This window comes from Echinops telfairi, unplaced genomic scaffold, assembly GCF_000313985.2.
Source record: "Echinops telfairi isolate 266 unplaced genomic scaffold, ASM31398v2 ScPeMD7_7410;HRSCAF=8448, whole genome shotgun sequence".
Taxonomy (NCBI): Eukaryota; Metazoa; Chordata; class Mammalia; order Afrosoricida; family Tenrecidae; genus Echinops; species Echinops telfairi.
The window spans coordinates 1,991,311-2,000,126 of record NW_022111310.1 but is presented as its reverse complement, the minus strand read 5'-3'; the positions used below and the strand labels follow the sequence as shown (position 1 = coordinate 2,000,126).

The 8,816-nt window shown below is 54.7% G+C and overlaps 1 protein-coding gene across 1 annotated transcript; it reads right to left on the bottom strand.

Moving 5' to 3' along the window:
- Positions 1 to 2,918: 2,918 nt before the first annotated feature.
- ALDH1B1 (aldehyde dehydrogenase 1 family member B1) lies at positions 2,919 to 8,291 on the bottom strand. Its single transcript, XM_004710995.2, has 2 exons — positions 8,217 to 8,291; positions 2,919 to 5,511 (listed from the first exon to the last, which is right to left on the bottom strand). Exon 2 carries the CDS (start codon positions 5,498 to 5,500, stop codon positions 3,947 to 3,949), a length of 1,554 nt encoding a protein of 517 aa, XP_004711052.1. The 5' UTR covers positions 5,501 to 5,511; positions 8,217 to 8,291; the 3' UTR covers positions 2,919 to 3,946.
- Positions 8,292 to 8,816: the final 525 nt, after the last annotated feature.

Sequence of the window (8,816 nt, the reverse complement as noted above, 5' to 3'; positions counted from 1 at the left end):
TCCTTGATCAGAACGTTTGGGCGTGGTCGCCGGGCACCATCTATTTCTTCTGGCCTCTAGGGAGAAGCAGCTGTGGTTCACAGAGACAGACAGTCCTGCAGCCAGGTCCCTATTCCAATTCTGGGGTTTCCTCTATCTCTTTTGCTACAGAAAAATAGAGACCAGTCATTGTGTCTTAGCTGGCTGCTGACTTACAGACCTCAGACACTACTTTTGAGACACTCCTCGCCAGACAGGGAGGGAGAAGATAAACTTGAAGAACTCTGCTATGCTAATTGTCGTAGACATTTTCCCCCTAGAAGTAAATCACCAGGTCTTTCTTCCTAGGGGCCTGGAATGGACTCACACCTTCAATCTCTCAGGTAGCAGCTGCGTGACTTAATTGTACCACCAGGGACTCCTGGAGGACAGGGACTTTTTGCTCATGTCCCTCCGTCCCACCCAGAACCAGGACTGAGCTGGCTGCTTGCCCCATTAGCCTGTGTTATCTTCTGAGCAACTCAACAAAGTGGCCACCAGAGGGCAGCCTCACACCCGGAATGGTGTCCCCGGCAGGTCCTCTCCTAAATGGTTTCACTGGGATGGAAAGAGCAGCTCCCTGGGTGGGGTGGGGGTGGGATGGGGTGACTTACAGAGCTGGGTGTTTGGGTTGTTGGGCATCATCAGGGGCCTTCAGACTTCGAGGTTGGTCTGCATCCCGCCGTGGCCCACAGTGTGGGCACAGGAGAAACTGATAGCAGGTTAGCCACATTCTCTCTGGTGGTATGAGACTGGCCGACAAGACAGGGGCTGCCTGCTTCATCTCCCACCCTGATTGGCAGAGACTAGCAAACCGCCCATGAAACCCACCTGGCAAGCCCCCTGAATAACGGCCCACTGAAGACATCAGTCCCTAATGCCGGCAATCTGTAAAGGTTACCTTATAAAGACAAGGCTCTTAGCAGGTGTGCTTGGGGGAGGGGAGATCATCCTGGATTAGGGTGGACCTTAAAGGCAAGCACGTGTACTCGTTTCTTTACAACAGAGGTTACATAGAGGGGGGAGCTGCCGCTCCTAAGGTCTTCCCCGGCCAATTTTCAGAAGTAGATCACCAAGTCCTTGCTAGTCTCTTAATCTCTTGCTAAGCTCCACTGACACATGCCCACCCCGGGACCCTGCTGGTAGCTGACAGGGTTTCCAAGGTGCAATACGTGGCAGGTGAGGGTGCGCTCCCGCACGGCAGGCATGAAAACAAAGCCTTGCGGGTTGTCTTTTCCCAACTCCAGTCCTTACAGAAAGGCTCACCATCAACGTTCTCCTATGGAGAAACAAATCCAGCATGGCTCTGGTGAACCGTTGCGATGTTGGTTGGTGGTATCACCAGAGAAGCTCCCCCTCCTGCTTCCCCCACCCCTTTGTTCTGGAGAAACAGGCACTTCTGTGCACAGGTGCCAACAGCCTCCTGGAGTGCTGGTAAAGGTGCAGTTCAGGGAATCGGGGTCTCCGCAGCTTGGGACAGAAGGCATTGGCATGAGGTCCTAGGAAAGCAGTGGTGGGGAGGGACCACCCTGACTCCTCAAGAAACAGTTAATGAATAAGTCATCTCACTGCCTGGGTGGAGTAATTGGATGTGAAAGTAACAACTGGGGAGATTCACCCACATGTCTGCGAGGTCCTGGTGGTGGCTTGTGAGCAGTGTGGTCCAGGAGTGCAGAAGACAAGAGGCATGGCGTCAACCATCTGCCTCTGCGTCTGGCCTGGAGGATTGGACTGGCCTTCACTCCTGTCACTTGGGGATGGAAGTAATAAGACCGTGGGAAACGGAGGGCTGGGAAGAGAGTGTATGTGGCCAAATTCTCTACACTCACCATTAAGAGTCCTGAAGGCCAAGAATCTGGTGGAGGAAGGTCTTCACATTTGTGAGTTGGAGAGGAATCCCAGTCACATTCTCCAGATTGAAAATCATGCCCCACAGTATCCCCCCATAATAGTGCTACTTTAAAGATACTGCTTACAACATTGGGCTGATCATGATGCGGCCTCCGGCCCACCTCTGGGAGTAGACATGTTCTATGGTCCTTCCTGCTCCAGGGGTGGGCGATTCCCCTCTGCCTGCCCACAGGACTGGTCTTAGGTAAGGTGACCAGCCGTCCCGCTTTTGGCGGGACAGTCCTGATTTTTGACAATTTTTCCCGCGTCCCGCGGCATTTTTAAAAAGTGCCGATTTTTTAAAAGAACGCATGACAAGCTAGGGTATACAGTTTTCGGCTGCCATGTGGCTATTTTGCCAGAATATGAGTTTTATCAATGGTGTCCCGCTTTGCCAATGTTAAAATCTGGTCACCTTAGTCTTAGGTCACTTCCCCAATGAGCTCAGGAACATCTAGGCTAAGACGCTGCCAACCTTGTTACGTATGTGACGGACAGGGCTTGCATGTCCAAGACTACATACGCCTGCTGAAAAATGCGTTTGCTCTCTCGCTCCTGGCTTCACGGAAGAGGTGAGCCCTTGCACGCTTCGTCTGCTGCCCTTTATTCTTTGCCGTCAATCGCACCATCGCACCCATTCGGTTGTTACAGTAAGGCCATAATAGATATGATGAGCTATGCGGTGTGAAACTCTGGTAGCTTCCAGCAGTGTCAGGTAGGCCCAGACTGGGCTTGGTGTGAGGGGTGGTGTGGAGCTGGCAAGGGTCAAGAGGCCAATGCCTGTGGAAGTCTTGGACTGAAACCTGAAGTGGACTTGCCCCAGGCAGGCACCAGAGCTGTTACAAGTGTGACGTAAAGGTTGTACTCAGTCACCCAGCCAAGAGGAAGCAAAACAAAATGGAAATGTTGTGGAGGCTTTGGAGGGTGGGGTGTTTGGCCAGGTGACCAGTGTTCCCTCCCCCCGCAAGACTCCGTAAAATATCCAGCAGTAACAGAAAATTGAGACAAGATGAATTTATAAGTAGAATGCATGAGTTTATTGACTTAATTTTATTTTCAAATGGAGTCTATAACTCATGTACCATAAACACGTGTCCTTTTACAGCCATCCTGCGAGTTTTAGTATATTCACAAAGGGGTACAACCATCACCATGGCTTCATTCTGGAACATTCTCATCACCCTAGAAAAGAGACTAGCTACTCCCTCCAGTCCCTTCCCAGTCTCGTGTCCTCCCAGCCCAGCAAACCGCTAGGAGTCGACGTGCTGCGCGGAGGACTGCTCTGAACGTGCTACGCTCTCGGCGGCTCTGCAATTTTCTGACATGGCACGGTACAGTATGTGGCCTTTTCTGCCGGCCTCGTTTGCTCAGCTGAAAATTTTCAAGTTCCGTCCATGTTATAGCATGTGTCTTTTCATGGCCAGACAGTATCCCCTCGTCTGCCTGTACCGCCCTTTGCTTCCCCAGCCGAGGGAAATGTGGGCTGGTGGAGTTGACTTTGAAGGTGTGATCTTGCTAATGCATCCTTTGCCTCCCTCTTCTCTCAACTCGAGGGAACTCACTAGCAGAGTGAAGTGCAAGTGGGCAAGACAGCTGACGACTGGGACTTGGAAGGGAAGTCGATCGAGGAAGAGTAGGGCTCAGATTCAGGGTCCACGTGGTTCAAACCTCCCGAGTTGAGTACATCCATGAAGCCATCAAGTTCACTCTCGGAAAAGTCCTCGGTTCGGGCAGGCAGAACAACATTCCTCAAATTGCTTCCATCTGTCTTCCCAGAGACTTTTCAGGTCTCAGGACTGTGACGGGGCGGGGGAGGGTCATCCTGGGATTAAGGAGCAGCTAGAAAGGAATCCGGGGTCCCCCCCCCATACCTGCTTGAACTAGAGTAGCCCTGACGTCGATGGTGTTATTTGTAAGGGTCCCTCGAAGAGTTCATTTGGAATGAAGAAAGGCGGTCCATCACTTTAAAGAAACAAAAAGGCAGCCACTGGTCTGGATGCTTTGGGGGTCCTTGGACGGGGTCCCACGGTGGCCGTGCTTAGGAGTTCTTCTGAGGAACTTTGATGGTGACCGTCTTCACTTCCGTGTAGGCCTTAAGCCCATCCTCCCCCAGCTCCCTTCCGTTGCCAGATTCCTTGAAGCCCCCAAACGGGGTGTGGCAGGTGACGATGTTGTAGGTGTTCACCCACACCGTCCCGGCTTGCAGCGCCTGGGAGAAGTACAGGGCTTTGTCCAGGTCCCGGGTGAACACGGCAGCGGCCAAGCCATACCGGGTGTTGTTGGCCCTCTCAATCACCTCCTCGATCTTCTTGAACTTGAACAGGGGCTGCACAGGCCCAAAGATCTCCTCCTTGGCGATCCTCATGTCGTCCCGCACGCCCCCAAAGACGGTGGGCTTGATGAAGAAGCCGCGCTCCCCGAAACGCTCTCCGCCACAGAGAAGCTTCGCCCCTTCTTTCTGGCCAAGCTGGATGTAGCCCAGGATCCGCTCAAACTGCTCCTGGTCCACCTGGGGCCCCTGCTGGGTCTCCAGCTCGAAGGGGTTCCCAACTTTCCTCCGTTTGGCCTTCTCCACGGTTCGCTCGAGAAACTCGTCGTAGATGGATTCCTCCACAAAGGTCCGGGAGCCGGCGCAGCAGCACTGGCCCATGTTGAAGAAGAGGGCTTCGTGGCACTGCTCCACGGCGTGGGCCATGTCGGCGTCGGCCAGCACGATGCTGGGACTCTTCCCGCCCAGCTCCAGGGTGACCCGCTTGAGGTTGGACTCGCCAGCTGCCTTTTGGATCAGGTGGCCCACCTCTGTGGAGCCCGTGAAGGCCACCTTGTCGATGTCCATGTGCTGGGCGATGGCTGCTCCTGCCGTTGGGCCATAGCCTGGGATGATGTTCACCACCCCGGGGGGGAAGCCTGCCTCCTTGATGAGGGAGGCCAAGTACAGGGCAGACAGTGGGGTCTGCTCAGCCACCTTCATGACCACGGTGTTGCCCGTCGCAAGTGCGGGGGCGAGCTTCCAGCCCTGCATGACCAAGGGGAAGTTCCAGGGGATGATCTGGCCACAGACGCCCACGGGCTCGTGCCGCGTGAAGCAGAAGTGCTCGCCGTCCATGGGGATGGTCTTGCCATGCCACTTGTCCGCCCAGCCGGCAAAGTACCGGTACACCTTGATGACCTCGTCCAGGTCTAAGACGTAAGACTCTTGGAAGGGCTTCCCGTTATCCAGGGTCTCCAGCGAGGCCAAATACACACGGTCCCTCTCCACGAGGTCGGCCAGGCGGTTCAGCAGCCGGCCTCGCTCAGAGGCATCCATCCGGCGCCACGGGGACCCCAGGCGGAAGGCCTCACGTGCTGCCTTCACCGCCCGGTCCACATCGGCCCGGTCCCCTTCAGCCACGTGTGCAATGACCTCTCCAGTGCTGGGGTTGATTGTGGGGAAGGTCTTCTTGCTGACTGCGTCCTGCCACTCGTTGTTAATGAATAGCTGGTTGTAGCGGACGTCTGGGTTGGGGACAGGCCTTGGGAGCGCTGCCGCCGAGGAGTATGGGGCGGTCCTGCTGAGCAGGCCGGGCAGCCGGGGCACCAGGAAACGCAGCATGCCGACGACAACTAGAGAGGGATAGGAGGAACCAGGGTGAGCAGGGGAGGGGCAGTGAGGTGGTCACCTAAAGGCCCAGCAGCTAATTTAGTCCAGGACGTCAGCAAAAGTGGTGTGCCTCTAGAATGCAGATTGTGAGGGGCCTAAAGGACCGTGGGGAACTTGCTCAACCAGACCCATTATGTCGCCTCTATTTTTCCCTGACACCCTCCTCCGCCTCTTTGCTCGAAGGACCCCCGGTCGGTGAGGTCCTTTCCTGGCCACCCCGCATAAAACCACAACTGTTCCCACCCTCAGAGCTCTACCCTCCAACCCCAACACCCCCCATATGACATATTAAATACTCTACCATTTTATGTGTTTATTTCTGTCTTCCACCAGGAAGGCGAGGGCAAGGTATTGTTTTTGGTTTTTTTCCCTGTTTCACTCATTGCTATGTCCTTGGTGGCTACAATTGTGCCCAGAGAGGACCACTGCTCGGCAAATAGTTACTGAACAAGCGACTAAGGAGACAGAAATGTCCGCCTTGTTTGGGACTGGACCAAGGAGAGGAAACCACGGGGCTGAGAGGCAGAACAGACAGAAGCCGAACCACTGGTGCTGAGTGGATCCCAACTCATGGCGACCTCACCCCGTGTCCCGGTCCCACTGTGCTCCACGGGTGTCTAGCAGCTGCTTTTCTGGGAGATTACCAGGCCTGTCTTCTGAGGTGCCTCTGGGCAGACTCCAACAGCCAACTTTTCCATGAGCACCACCCGGTAAATAGTAAACAGGGCAGGTCTGTTTACTCTGGGCTGTGACCCTCAGGACATAGTGGACGCCCCAAACCACGAGTGCTATGCAACATATGTGGTATCTAACACGTATCCGTTGAAATTTAATGGGGTAGAAAAGTTCCTAGATGAACTGTGGTCGGAGGGGATGCCAGCCCCCTACCACTAATATATATCATATTAAGGTCTCGAGAGCATGAGAGATAGAAATAATGGAGTCAGACACATTTCATGGTAGCAATGCTCACCTCAGCCCTGCTTGGTGGTCCACGTGGAGAGGAGGAAGGGAAGGAGGAAGAGGGGAAAGGGAACAGGGGAGTGAGGACAGGAGAGGAGAGGGGGAGCCGACCAGAGGTCAAGGGAGGAGCTGAGTGAGAGAGATCTTTATTGACCCCAGCCTATATACCTTTGGGGGGAGTGCAATCCCACTAATTACAGGTAAAGACATACATCACAGGAAGGGGTTGCACTATAGGTAATACAGCAATGAGAGGGGGACAATCTAGGGATATACACGTAATAGGAAGAGAAGGGATTGGGGGTATACATATGACAAGATGGGCAGATCCTAGATTCAGGATGGCAGCTTAACCTTGGGTGTCCCGGAGCCAGTTTGACCTGTTCCCTGGCACCATTATCAGTAGGGAACCAAGCTAATGGTGGCAGGTCTTAGCCCATTGTCCCCAGCAGCAGGGAGCAGGCCCACCCGTGGTGGGAAGAGACAGCAGTCTAGCACCTGACTGCTTCAAAGGAAGTAACTTTTTTAAAAATATTTTTTTTAATCATTTTATTGGGGCTCATACAACTCTTATCACAATCCGCACATACATCAATTGTGTAAAGCACACTTATACACTTATACATTCGTTGCCCTCATCATTCTCAAAATTTGTTTTCCGCTTGGGCTCCTGGAATCAGCTCCTCATTTTCCTTCCCCCACCTCCCTCCCCGCTCCCCTCTAAGGAAGTAACTTTTACCATTAGCTGCAAGCAGTGCCCTAAGTCTAACGATTTGGGGGAGACGCCGTGGGAGAGATCTTTGTTTCCCACAATGAACCGCTGTCATTCTCCAGTCCCATCAAAAGCCCCGCTTGTCCGTGATTTCAGCTGAGTCTTAATTAACCCCATCTAGCAGCAAAACAGAATTGCATTACACCTGCCTGCCCCACCCACCTCAGCACACCCTGATTCAGCCCCTGGGAGAGACTGGGGTGGGAAGGGGCCAAGAACAAATTCAGACAGCAAGGCCCCAGCCAAGTGCGGAGCCCATAAAAGGGGGGAGGTCAGTCAAGGTGGGGTCCTGGCCTCATTCTGCTGAGCACTCTGCCTGGCCCGGGACAGAAGCTGCCTAGGGCCCAGTAGGCAAGTCTAAAGGGAAGAGGGCTGAAGGCACCTGAGGAAGATACCGAGTCTGTGTGAGGGGTAGGGGTTGGGGGCTCCACTTGCAGACGGGGAGATCTCGGTTTAAAGGAGCAAAACAGTTTACAGTTTGCCTTCTGTTATCTCACAAGCCTCTGCAGCCAGGGCCACCTGAAGCAGGCTGGGGATCAGAGAGGTGCAGGGCCTCACCCAGGGCACACAGCTCAGAAGCAGAAGTGCGTGGGTGGGATCTCCACAGCCCTAGCTCCGTGCTTCCGCTCCAGGAAGGGCAATTTCTAACTGTGTATCCCACACGGGCTCTCATGTTGCTTAGGATCTGGGTCCCTCCAATGTCCCCCTGCCATAGCCAGAGGGTCTCAGCTGGTCCACTCATGAGGTCTAGCTCACCTGGGGGAAGGTTTGGGGGTCACCCCTCAGACCAGAGGGTGTGCATGAAGAGGATCCACTGGCCATTGGATGGGGAGGTGGGGCCCAGAGAGCAAAGCCTCTCTTATGGGGACCGAGCTGTGGTCTCCCCGGGCGGGGGGAGGGTGGGGGTGCTAGTGGGAGTTGGCGGCGGGTTACCTGTGGCCGTAGCAGGAGCTGGGGCGGGATCCGTTCCTTCTGCGGGTCCAGTCCGGCTGCCTACCTAATGTTGGCTCAGGTCCCGCCCCCAGACCGAGCAGCCGGCGGCCAATGGGGCTCGGCCTGATCCCCCGTGTCGCCGCCTAGGCCAAAGGGGTCGGGTTTCCACCAGGTCCCTGTGCCCCAGGTTGCTTGACCCCAGCCTCTTCTTACCCGCGGCTCTGGCGCCAGTACCCCTGGCCATGCCGCTGCCAGCAGGGAGGGGAAACCGAGGCCCAGGGACGGGCAGTGGCGTGGCCAGGTCACCCGGAGGCTCCCAAAGGCTGGGCCGGGGCTCCTTTTTGCATACCTCGCCCTCCACAGGATGCAGCCTCTTGGTACCCCTCCCTTGCTGTTGCTCTTTCCCAGGCCTGGGGGCGCACTAATGTTTGTCTGTTACGCCTGATTCCTTCATGCAGACAGCTGTGCATTTATTTTAAAAATGCATTTTATCTTAAGGACAGACAGTATATGCACAATTTTCAGAACTTGGGAAATAGAACAGGTTGAGAGCCACAAAGATAAACACCTGTAATCCCTTTGCTCAGAGGTATCCAGTTG